Source organism: Aotus nancymaae, unplaced genomic scaffold, assembly GCF_030222135.1.
Source record: "Aotus nancymaae isolate 86718 unplaced genomic scaffold, 86718_ANA_hifiasm-v0.15.2.pri h1tg000057l, whole genome shotgun sequence".
Taxonomy (NCBI): domain Eukaryota; kingdom Metazoa; phylum Chordata; class Mammalia; order Primates; family Aotidae; genus Aotus; species Aotus nancymaae.
Window position 1 is genome coordinate 14,269,066 of NW_026988471.1, and position 13,069 is coordinate 14,282,134.

General features: G+C 41.1%; 1 protein-coding gene across 2 annotated transcripts in view; it reads right to left on the minus strand.

Annotated features, from left to right (window-relative positions):
- Positions 1-13,069, minus strand: part of NBAS (NBAS subunit of NRZ tethering complex) — a 372,519-nt gene that overhangs the window by 106,597 nt on the left and 252,853 nt on the right. For both annotated transcript variants that reach the window (XM_064363868.1, XM_064363867.1), the window contains 2 exons: positions 5,588-5,817; positions 815-925 (listed from right to left, as the gene is read on the minus strand). In XM_064363868.1, coding sequence (XP_064219938.1) covers positions 815-925; positions 5,588-5,817 — 341 coding nt within the window. The remainder of the gene's footprint in view (positions 1-814; positions 926-5,587; positions 5,818-13,069) is intronic.

The following is a 13,069-nucleotide window of genomic DNA, read 5'->3' on the forward strand; positions in this document are numbered from 1 at the left end:
CCTAATTGGTCTACACATGTCCACCCTAACTTTGCTAAAATATTTCAACACAGTAGCCAAAGTGCTCTTATCAAAATGCAAATCTGGTCATACTATGTTCTTGTTCACCAGAATCCTTAATTAGCCTTCTATTACCATAGGCTTCATTTATTATTCTTAGGAAGAAGTCAAAAGCCCTTGCGAGGGCCTCCGCGATCTTGCTGTACAGCCTGGTTCCTATGCCTTGTCCCAGTCTCATCTCATGTCATGCTCCACCAGAATCCATGAACCTCACCAACACTGTCCATCTGTTCCTAATCAAAGGGCCTTTGCACTTACTGTATTGTCTACCTAGAAAATGGTTCCCTTCTACTTGTGTAGTTAATTCCAACCCAATATTTAAGTCCTGCTTAAGTGTCACCTCCCGTGAAAAGCCTTTGCTAACTCTGCCAAACCCTCTAACAGAGCGCTATTACATAGTACTTATCAGAGTTTTAATTTCACATTTGCTTGTGTCATTATTCAATTATCACCTGTCTCCCACTGTAGGCTGTAAGTTCCAAGACAGTTAGGATGCCTGCTTTTGCTCATCATTGTAACCCAATGACTAATACTTTGCTTAGCACACACAAAAATTTCAGTAAAAACCTTTGAATGAATACATGAATGAACGGTAAAGGTGTATCAAAGATGTCTAAGGAAAGAACTCACCAAGACACTAGTCTAAGGTACATGAAATGAAAACTAAAATTGTACTTTACAACTTCAACATTCTTCAAAAACAGACTCTAAAGAAAAACATGGAAATAAACGTACATATGAACTGTGTGCTTACCCACTGTCGGCAAAAAGGAACTCCAAATGGGTCATAAAAACTTCCCAGCGGGAGACATTGTAACGCTGTGCCAGAGAATGAGCAATGCTGTAGACGCTTTCCTCTAGGGTTCTTCAGAAACATCCGTCAGGCCCAGGAAGGGAGAGAGGAGAAACACATGACTTCAATCAGCAACGAAAATGCTCATTAGGACTGCTCTCCAGTGAGAGGGGTGCACGAAGTATGGTCCTTAATAAGAGAGTTCACAGGGATCCAGGAAAAGTGCATCCAGGCAGTTGTAATGCTCTTTTCACTGTGGTGCATTATAGTTTACTAAGGACTTGTCTAGACCAGTGGTTCTCAACTGTGAGTGATTTTGTTCCCCAGGAGACATTTGACAATTTCTGGAAACATTTTGAACATGAAAAGTGGGGCAAGGGCAGATGGACTACTGGCATCTCATGGGTAGAGGCCAGGGGTGCTGCTGAGTATCCTGCGTAGGCAGTCCCACATAGGCATCCTTGGGCAGCCCTGCATGGGCATCCCCCAGTGGGCATCCCCCGGACCACCTGTAGGCAGTCCCGCAGAGGCATCCTGAGCACCTCTCATACATCCCCACATAGGCTTCCGAGCACCCCACATAGGCATCCCAGGCATCGTCATGTGGGTATCCCCGCAGAGACATCCTGAGCACCCATGTAGGTAACCCTGCATAGACATTCTGAGCACCCCACGTAGATAATGCAAGCACTGCACGTGGGCAGGCCTGCATAGGCATTCTAAGCACCCAACGTAGGCATCCCGAGCATCCTGCATAGGCAGCTCCCACAGCCAAGAACCGTCCAGTCCAGAAAAAAAATGAACTAGACTCCAGAGCCTACAGTCAAAAGAGTGCATCCCTGCTCTAGCGGTAGAGATTTGAGAAAGAGCAATTAGTCATTTAACAAACTTCTATGTTTTCTACACTGTGCCAGGTATTGTACTAGCTGCTTAGGATTTATAAACAAACAGCCTTCTTTCTTGAGGAATTCACAGCCTCGTAGAAGACCGGAGATGTGAATCAGCAACTAAACACAGCGACGGTAGCACTAACAGAGAAGATTATGAAACTCCATGAAAACAGAGAGGGAAAGTGACCAATGTGAGCTGCAAGTAGGAGGATACACACGCACCCAGCAGAGGGCGGGAGGGAGAAGAGCCTTCTGAGAGAATGGTTCTGAGAGATGAGAGAAAAAGGCGGGGGGCGGGGGGGGCCAAAGTGAGGACTGTATGGGGTCCCCAGGCCTGATAAGAGACCTGCGTCTCATTCTCCAGGCCATGAACAGTCCGTGAAAGGTTTAAACCAGGAAATGACATTGCCAGATTTGAGAATCTCTAGGCATAGAAATAATTCCAAGAAAATGGTCCCAGGCACCGACATTAAGACCATTTTGGAAAGACTACTACAGGACTCCTATTTTCCAGTAGAGAAACATAGGATGGACTTTCTGGTTGGAAGAAGGGGGTGGGTGAAAGCAGAGAGGCAGAAAAGAAATCTGTATTTCCCCAAGCTAAGGAAATCATGGCATTTCTACGCTTGCATAGCCAGGGGATGGCAAACATTTTCTGGGAAAGGTAATCTAGTAAGTACTTCAGGCTTTACTGCCAGTCTCTCTGGCATAGTCTTCTTTTTATGGCTTTTGTTTCTGGGTTTCTATAAAACCTTAAAAAAATGCTAAAATCAATCTTTGTTCATGGGCTATAAAAGAGACCAAGGCTGGATTAAGTTTGTCAACCCATGAATTAGGTCACTGTCAATTAGGAATTCTTTTTTTCTTTTTTTTTGAGACAGGGTCTTTCTCTGTCTTCCAGGCAGGAGTGCAGTGCCACAATCAAGGTTCATTGCAGCCTCGACCTCCCAGACTCACCTCCTAGGCTCAAGCAATCCAGCCACCTCAGCCTCCAGAGTAGCTGGGACTACAGGAGCACACCACCACATCTAGCTTTTTTTTTTTTTTAATAGAGACAAGGTCTTGCTGTGCTGCCAGGGCTGGTCTTGAACTCCTAGCCTCAAGCATTCCTCTCACTTTGGCCTCCCAAAATTCTGGGATTATAGACGACAGCCACCACACCCGGACTAGAAATGGTTTCCTGAAGTATTTATTTGAGTACCTACCTCCACATCATGGAATGAGAATTTCATGAGAACAGGGGGCCACTGCTAATTCATCCTTTCTATTATGGGGGTATGGCACACTGCCTGGCACATGACATTTTCAATAAGGACTGGTATCTTTAACTCTTGATAAAGGTGGGAAGGACCCAAACTATGCTATACCCTCTTCACAGATACCCTGCTTGACCCCTGAGAATGTATTCCCTAAGACATAATGATAGTAAAGGACAGGTACAGTGCACTTACAGAAAACTAATGCCATGAACATGGACATGCAATGAGAAAGACAAGGAAGAATGGTCACACGCGGACGAGTGAAGGTGATGCTGCAAAATGGAAGGATGTGAGTCCTTCAAGAATTCTTTGTGCAAGACACAGACATCCGCTCCACAGTACAGAGGAAAGCAGCAAGCTGGTGGAAATTCTGAGACATCTTAAAGAAGCCATTCAAACACTGCTGCATATTTTTATACATAACAGATTGTACAGAAGATTCTATTATATATTGATCAAAAGCATATATTTGTCCTCTAGGATATACTTCAAATAGCATATGCTAGTTGCATGCTTAACAAAGAAAATAAAGGCCAAAAACTCTAGCAAAATGTAACTGATGATATAAGGCATGCCTTGCCTTCTAAGTTTTTATTCTGCATGATAATCATCTTCTAAGAAACTGTGAATATGGCACCAAGGATTACCAAATGTCCACAGGAAAAGCACATTGAACTTGGACTTAAGAAACCCAAGCTCAACTCCTGGCTGTGTGACCTTGAGCAACTCTTTAAAGCTCTCTAGTTTTGATTCCTTTTCTCAAAAGTGAGAAGGTTGGACTCTTGGGTCACAATCAAATTGGACACTAAATGACTTTATGAAATTATGAACCTCCAGAAGGACAGAGGAGAAGAGAAAAGAAAATACCATATTTCTCTTCTAATTGAGACCAGCTATAGGTTGTTCCTGCTATTTTTCTTTTGATCTCTCTTTGCCATGCCTTATTCGAAAGAGAATTTTGCGGGTCCTCTAATAAGAAAGAACTCCAGGCTAATATAAAATTATTACAGAGAATCAAGATGAGTTTGCCACCTTCTCAAGGATTTAAATGATAATGATTAAAAATAACATACTCCACTACCACAATCAAGATTACCTTTGCTATTTTAAAGTAATTTGTCAGAAAAGAAAAATAACCATTAAATGTAGGCACAATTTAACCTTAGCTTCAAAGGCTGGAAGCCTAAAGGCTAAATCACATGCCACTGCTTCCTTGAGAATGCAGTGGGTTGTAGGGGAAGGCATATGGTGGTATGGTGATGACGTGAGGCTTTGCGATGCATCCAGGTTAAAATCACAGCTGTGATTCTCACCATCTATAGAAACTTGGGCAATTACTTAATATTCCTATGCTTCATTTTTCTCAACTATAAACAAGGGATAACAACATTTTACCTCACAGGGTTATCTCTGAGGATTAAAAGACATTTATACAAAGTTTATAGAGCACTTTGCACAGTGTCTTGCCCATGTTAAGCACTCAATAAACTGAGGTCTTAAAAACAAAACATCTCTACTTAATAACTGCTGTGGGTGGACACACTTTCCCAATATCTGACGTGTAAATACTTCTCATTTGACCTGAACAACTGAAACAAAAAGCAAACACCAGAATTAAAACCAAAGGGAATTCCACATTGAGAGAGCAAATTCTCCAACAGGGCCTTGAACTGAGCTGCCACCTCACAACAGGACCTGCTCTTCTCTTGACAGGGGTAAGGGACTAAAGGAAAAACAGTTGGCTTCTCTTTCTCTAGAAGGCCAGGACAGATAAACGCACCCTGAACAAGTCAACTGTATCTAGTTTTTATCATACTGAAGAAATTAAACTGCCATGTACTTTGAAAAGTGAGCTTTCTAAACAGACACAAAAGACAGTCTTATTTTTAAATTTCCACCCTGAGTTCCTACTTTTTGTCCCTGACCACATACTGTTACTTCTAACATGGTCATAATCTTAGAAGTGGGCTATCAAAACTACAGGGAATTTTTTTTAAAAAAGTAACTTAAAAAATAAGCTTAAAAAATCATTATTTTATATTTTTGAGACAGAGTCTCGCTCTGTCGCCCAAGCTGGAGTGAAGTACAGTGGCGTGATCTTGGCTCACTGGTCTCCACTTCCGAGTTCAGGTGATTCTCGTGCCTCAGCATCCCAAGTAGCTGGGAGCACAGGTATATGTCACCATGCCTGGCTAATTTTTGTATTTTTAGTAGAGATGGGGTTTTGCCATGTTGGCCAGGCTTGTCTCAAACTCCTGGCCTCAAGGGATCTTGGGATCTTGGGCCCCCTCGGCCTCCCAAAGTGTTAGAATCACAGGTGTGAGCCAGTACACCCAGCCAAAAATCATTATTTTAACTAATGATTTAAATATTGTGGGACACTTTTTTAGCTGGAAATGCTGTTTGTATCTACTGATTGGTTTGAAAAAGGCACACACCCCACATAAGACTAGAAGTTGGGGAAAGCCCTATTCATAGCAACCATGAATATAAGTCTTCAAAGGACTGAAATTAATAGTCCTGGTAACTGAACTTGTTCTTTTGCAATTAAAATCCATTCTCTTAGTAGACAGGGTATCGCTTACTCTGCCAGACCAAGGATAGTTTCCCTTTTATACTGGTCATCTGCAGTAAACCGCTGCACGTCCACACCCTTCCGAAGGCCCTGAAGGACCTGCGCCTGAGTGAAATCCAGGAGACGCTCATTGTAGTAGTGTAACTGCTTGGTCAGTGAAACAAGATCTTCAGGCCAGGCTTCCCGCCCATGTCGAGTCACATGCCTCGTAACCATCTTGATTAGTTCTTTGGGATCAGCCTGTGAAAGACATGGAAAAGAAGATACTTTACAAACATCATACAAAGATGAGCAAGTAAGTTAAAAAAAAAAAAAGGAAGAAGACCATGTCTGCAAGGCACTATCTGGCCCGGTAAACTAATTTAATAAGGCTCACAACAGCCCTGAAAAGTCAATTGGAAAAGTAGTACTTTACCCACTTAGCAGACCACAAAGATAGGACACAGAACTATGCCTAAAAACAGCTTTTTGAACTCTTGCTCTGTTCTTCTTCAACCTTAAAACCTCCTCACACTTAAAAAATAATATATTCTTGCTCTTTCAACTGCTATAAACCTCCATTAGATTTATCCCCCAACCATCTGATCACTCACGGTAACTCACTCTGGAAGTGATTTTCATCACCATTGCCTCTGGATAAATTTGCTGTGGACTACAGTAAGTGTTCTCAATAACAACACTGCAGTTGAATAACCTCACTATAAATGGCTAGACAGCTGAGGAGAAAAGTATTATCTCAAGGGATAAGTTAGGGATAAGACTCCACCCTGTTTCTAAAATCATAAATAGTGCAAGTTTCATAAAAAAAGGCATCCAACCAATTTTTAGTCTTCTAATTTGGGGCTCAACGGGATATTATTCTATGATTCTTAGCAGCTTCTCTAATAACAAGAAAATCATTCAACTAGAACACAACCTAGAATCCAACAGCTGACAGGAAAGGAGAATAAATGATTAACTGGCCACATTTATTTATATTAAAGTTGGTCTGGGTGTTAATGAAGTTACAGAGCTGAGTCATGATTCTGGAATTACTTAACAGGGAGCATAATACTTGAACAGTATTAACTCGCTCAATCCCAATTCCTGGGAAGACATGCTACATATTTAATATAAGCAAATTAGGGAAAAAAACACAAGAATCTACCTTTGGTTCTCAGAAACACACAGCTAATTATAGTAAGCTGTCAGCATTTCTAATGTGTAAGCCATTGTTCTGAGCTGCACAGGAGACTTGTCAATGTCGAGTCTATATTACCAAACTTATCCTGACATTCTCTTGATCCTATTAAGGAACAATCTGGGAGTGCTGATAAAAAACAATTAAAGAAATCTTCTTAGATTCTGGCAGGTGAATTTGAGTAAAAGTCAATCTTACTATATTTAATTTTTTCCCTACTGCTATGCATACACTGAGTCCTGTTCTCAAAACCACAAATATGTGTCTCAAGTTAAAAGACCTGGGTTTCAATATGAACCATTCCATAGTAAGCTACAAGGCCATCTTTCATTCATTCAATAAATACTTTCTGTGCACCCATTATGTAACAAGTCATTTACTAAGAGGATATGGCCCTTCCCTAAGGGAGTACAGTCTATTAGGACAGACAATCATAAAAAGAACTGTAAAACGGTGTGACACAAATAAGCCTAGGGTGCTACGGGAATACACAGGAGTGGGCAGGTGTCACTGAAGTCTTCTTCAAGGAGTTAATGTCTAGGTTAAATACTCAGGTACCAAACCAGTAATAACAAGGCCAGCAAAATACAGGGAGACAAATTCATATAAAAGGTAGAGAATATGATAACTCCTATATGGCTAAAGCTTGAAGGGAAAATGAAGTGTATAAGCTAAATCTAACTAGAATTAGAAAGTGATTTGGGAACCAGCTGCATATAAACAGTATTCCCGGCAACGGATTTAGGGAAAGGGGATGCCATGCCTCAGCTCTCAGTGCATCTATGGCTGACATTTAACTAAACCTTCTTTCTATCTGAAGCACGCAGGGCAGCACCCTGAGCCTCCATCATGTGCACAGCCACCTGTGCAGCTGTCTGATGCAGGGATGCTGCTCACAGGCCAGCCAGCCCATCTTCACCTGCTCGGCACTCTGGTGTGTGCTGCCATGGCCTGCTGCTCTTATGCCTCATCTGGTGTGCACTTTTCTTCCCAGCTGCAGAGACAGCAAGACTACTGGATAATGATCAGGGTTTTAGGGTGGCAGGAGAGCTCTTTTTAATTGTTCCTTGAAGTAGTTCCTAGTGCCTCAGATTTACACACCACAACCAAATCTATGTTCACCAAAACAATGAAGAAAGCTTTTCTTCATGTATATGAAGCACGTGGTGCTTTCAGACTAAAGCTCTCAGCCTGAACTTGTTGAATATACCTTGAAGGAAAGGCTATAGCCATCTAACTTATCTCTGTACAGCTCCATGCCCCTCTCTCTACCAGGCTATTGTTTCTATCCCCTACTCATAGAACCAACTATCTTAGATCTCCCAATGGCTTTTCATAGATTTTGTTCCACATTTATTTTTGGCTTTTTATTTTCTGGTATCTCCAAGATGTAATCCATGTACTGGGAGAGTGGCCTGCACTTTTCATTAGCCTCAATGGTAGAATCTCTGCTCATTTCTATTCTCTTTGTGTTCCAAAATAGTCTATGAAACAAATCCCAAGGCCAGATGAAGAGCAAAGCTCCAAAATATTAGTGCACAGGAATGAGCATAATTATTACTACAAACATTTACACAGGTTCTTATGTAACCTGCAGAAAGTTTTGAGTCTCCACATACAACCTTCAAATGTGACAAAAGAACAGTATTGTCTCCTTTTGCCAATGAATAAAATGACATGGCACAGTGAAGTAAGCACAAACACAGAGCTTACCAGCTGAATGATCTTGTGCAGATTACTTAACTATGAACTTCACTGTCATATCTATAAAATAACAGTAATAATATATAGCGTTCATGGTTGTGAGAAGCCTAAGAGACAACATATATAAAATACACAAACCAAAACCTGGCAGAAAGGAAGTACTCCAAAAATAAAAGGAATTATGGAACTTGCTAAAAGGCATACAAAAATCATAGTTTCAGTGCACCTCTACTGTATAATTCATTTTGCATTGCCTTCTCTTAAATTATAACTTCTGGAGGGCAGAGACCATGTGTACTTCATGAATTTGCAGAGCACAGCACAGTCTCTTGCACAAATCAGGTACATGGCCAAAGGGGGAGCTGATTGAACTGGCTCTGAAGTCAGTAGTACAGGTTGGTATTGCAGCTTCCCCACTCAGTAGACACGCAGGCTGGAACAAGTTACTTCCTGTTTCCTCACCTATAAAAGAATGTCAATAGCACATCCTCCTCACAGTTTGTTACGAGGTACAAAAAAAAAGGTATGTTAAAGTTCTTTTTTCTCCATTATACGAAAACAAATTGGACACAGAGCTTACTTTGAAAGAATTAAAAACCAGTGTTTGACAAGGAGGTACACATAAACAATTCACAGAAGGCATCCGAATATACGCAGCCCTATAGACTCACAAGCCGAGAGTGCTAGGAACTCCACGGAGGGAGCAGTTGATTCCCTCTCTTGATTCCACTGGGCCTCAGTTTCTTCAGATGTGAAACAAAGGAGCATCACCAGGTGATCACCTTTCTAAGACTGAAATCCTATAAATGTATAAGAATTTTATCATTAAGAGGTCAGGCATGGTGGTTCATACCTGTAATCCCAACACTTTGGGAGGCCGAGGCAGGACTCCTTGAAGTCAGAAGTTTGAGACCAACCTGGCCAACATGGAGAAACCCCATCTCTACTGAAAATACAAAAAAAAATTAGCCAGGCATGGTGGCACTCACCTGTAGTCCCAGCTACTCAGGAGGCTGAGGTGGGAGAATCACTTGAACCCAGGAGGCAGAGGTTGCAGTGAGCTGAGATTGCACCACTGAACTCCAGCCTGAGTGACAGCACAAGACTGTCTCAAAAAAAAAAAAAAGATTTCTATCATTGAAAAAATAAATCTTTGCAAATCCCTCCAGGTGTAGAAAGAAGGATGTTCTACATCTCATTTATTCTTCCACAAAATATTCTGAATAGATTTATTTGTTAAAAAGTAGAATTTTAGGCAGTTGTGATGGCTCACACCGATAATCCCAGCACTTTGGGAAGCCTAAGGAGGAGGCTCAACGGAAGCCAGGGGTTTAAGACCAGTCTGGGCAATATAGTGAGATGCTATCTCCACACAAAAATTAAGAAAATGAAAATCAGCCTGGTATAATGGTGCATGTCTGTAGTGCTACCTACTAGGGAGGCTGCAGCACAAGTATCACTTGAGGTAAAGAATTCGAAGCTGCAGTGAGCTATGAGCACACCACTGTACTCCAGCCTATGGGAAAGAGTGAGATCTTGATCTCCAAAAAAAAAAAAAAAAAATTAGAATTTCAGGTCACAAATTATAGCCAACAGATTTCTACACAGTTTAAACAACTTTAACCTCTTCTCACTTACTAAATACAAATTATCTAGTCCTCTATCAATCATTTTTATTTCATATTCTTGGTACAAGAAACTTAATCACTTTTCCCAAGAAATATTAAAGAATAAAAATCTAGTATTTTAGTCTTCAGGATGGAACACGCCTAGTGCTAGAACATGTACTGAGTCTCATTTTGCACTAACAACCCTGTAGGACAGGTATCTCTTACTGTCATCTCTGTTTTACAGATGAGTAAAGAATGAACTTATCTGAGGCCTTTAAGCTGGTAAGTGGCAAAACAGTGCTATGACTACCATGCAGAATGCTTCCTAAGAACCATCCTTTTATATTTGGTATGTAGGGAGGGGAATCTCTTAAAAATACAATGCTCTTGATTGGGCCAATGCAGACACTGCTCCACTACATGCAAGTAAGACTTGATGTTATAATTTGGCTCCGTGTCCCCGCCCAAATCTCATCTCAAATTGTAATCCCCACATACTGAAGGAGGCCTTGGTGGGAGGTGATTGGACCATGGGGGCAGACTTCCCCTTTGCTATTCTCATGATGAGGTTCTCAAGAGCTCTGGTTGTTTAAAAGTACAGGGACATGGATGAATCTGGAAACCATCATTCTCAGCAAACAGTCACAAGAACAGAAAATCAAACACCACATGTCCTCACTCATAGACGGGTGTTAACAATTAGAACATATGGACACAGGGAGGGAAGCATCACACACTGGGGTCTGTTGGGGGGGGTTGGGGAGGGAAAGCAGGGGATGAGGAGGTTGGGGAGGGATAACATAGGGAGAAATGCCAGATATAGGTGATGGGGGGATGGAGGCAGCAAACCACCTTGCCATGTATGTACCTATGCAACAATCCTGCATGATCTGCACATGTACCCCAGAACCTAAAGTACAATAAAAAAAAAGTTAGTGGCACTTCCCCCTTTCCTCGCTCTCTCTCCTGCTCCACTAGGGTGAGATGTGCTGGCTTTCCTTTAGCCTTCTGCCATGATTTTAAGTTTCCTGAGGCCTCCCAGCCATGCTTCCTGTTAAGCCTGTGGAACTATGAGTCAATTAAACCTCTTTTCTTCATAATTTATCCAGTCTCAGGTAGTTCTTTATAGCAGTGTGAGAATGAACTAATACACTTGCCATTAGAGTCATTTTACAAATGATAGACTTTCAGTGATTTAATGCTGTCACTGTATTGTTCCAGGTAGACTTTTTTCCACACATACATTCCAATTGTCATCCCATATATAATGTGCTTGTGTGTGTGTGTAAATATAAATCCCCATTGGGTGTTCAACTACATATTCGATTTGAGCTGCATTTCCAAGCCTCTTGCTTTTTCTTCTCTAATGATAACACAGTGTTTTAGAATAATAAGTAACAATACCATTTTCTGGTAAACTCCCTGATATAAATATACCTCCTTCTAAAATTCTGTCTTGATAAGGTGGTGAGGCTGGGCACAGATGCTTGTGCCTGTAATCCCATCACTTTGGGAGGCCAAGGTGGGAGGACTGCTTGAGCCCAGGAGTTCGAGACCAGCCTGAGTGACATAGTGAGACCCCCATCTCTACAAAATATAAATAAATAATAAGGTGATGATTAGGGACATTCTATTAATTTTTTGATAGCAGGTTTATCAGTATATACAAGAATATAGCTCACCAAATATTTGTTGTATATAAAAAGATTTTCAGTACTTCAATTTATTGTATAAAACATAATACTGAGAAGAACTCATAAACATGAGAAGAGTCAACTTCTTACTAAAGCTTCCCAAAACAAAATTAGTTACGGGGAAAAAACATAGGAATTGGCATCAGTGACCCAGATTACTAGGTTTTCCTTCCTGAGCTTTAAATTTTCCATTTCTAAAATTGAAGCAATTTCTTCTGAATCCCCATAAAGTCTAAATGAGACTGGATGCATGAGCACTAGCTCCCTATGCAAATTATTTTCTGATCATTGCCACTGCTACTTTCCATCTCTTTCTCAAGAAACTTTACTGGTTATGATTACTTCCAATATTGAAATTAAATTTGAGTAAAAATTGTTCCCCTGAGTTTATCACTACTTTATCCCAAATATTCCAAAACACCTCCTATTTATCCCAATACTATATTTCATACATTCATTTTTTTTTCACTCAAGTGCATAACATTTAAAGTTTTAAAAGTGTTTTCACATGATTTTCATTTGACCTCCTATCAAGCTGTGTATGTGCAGGGGAAACACTGTTTCTTTCTTTCTTTCTTTTTTTTTTTTTTTTGAGATGGAGTCTCCCTTGGTTGCCAGGCTGGAGTGCAGTGGCACAATCTTGGCTCTCTGCAACCTCCGCCTCCCGGGTTCAAATGATTCTCCTGCCTCAGTCTCCCGAGTAGCTGGGACTACAGGCACGCGCCACCATGCCCAGCTAATTTTTGTATTTTTAGTAGAGACGGGGTTTCACCATGTTGGCCAGGATGGTCTCAATCTCTTGACCTCGTGATCCACCTGCCCTGGTCTCTCAAAGTGCTGGGATTACAGGCATGAGCCACTGCGCCCAGCCTGTTTCTTGTTTTATAGACGCTACCATGTGTAGTTGAAGCATCGAGAGCTGTAGTCTTGCAGCTGGAAAGTGAATCAAGCCACCTGGCTTCCCACCCACCTGCCCCATACTGCTGAACAAGTCTCCATGAGTTGTTCTACATCCAGCTTCACACCTAAAATCACTCAGAGGTTTTTTGTTATTCAGAGTACACTTAAACTTCTCTCCCTCATTTCCCAACATCTAACTTCAATGACATGATGCATGGATATGAAAGCTTTTAGCCTTTAAGAAGCTTACGAAGAGCTTTCTGGGATGCTTCAAAATCTTCCATATTCAGTATTCAAAGTAATATGGCAAAATATCATAGGCTGCAAAAACTGACAGCATAAAAAGCCATTCATAATTTAAAAAGGAAATTATGAAGTTAAATTACTTCATTTTTACCCCAAAA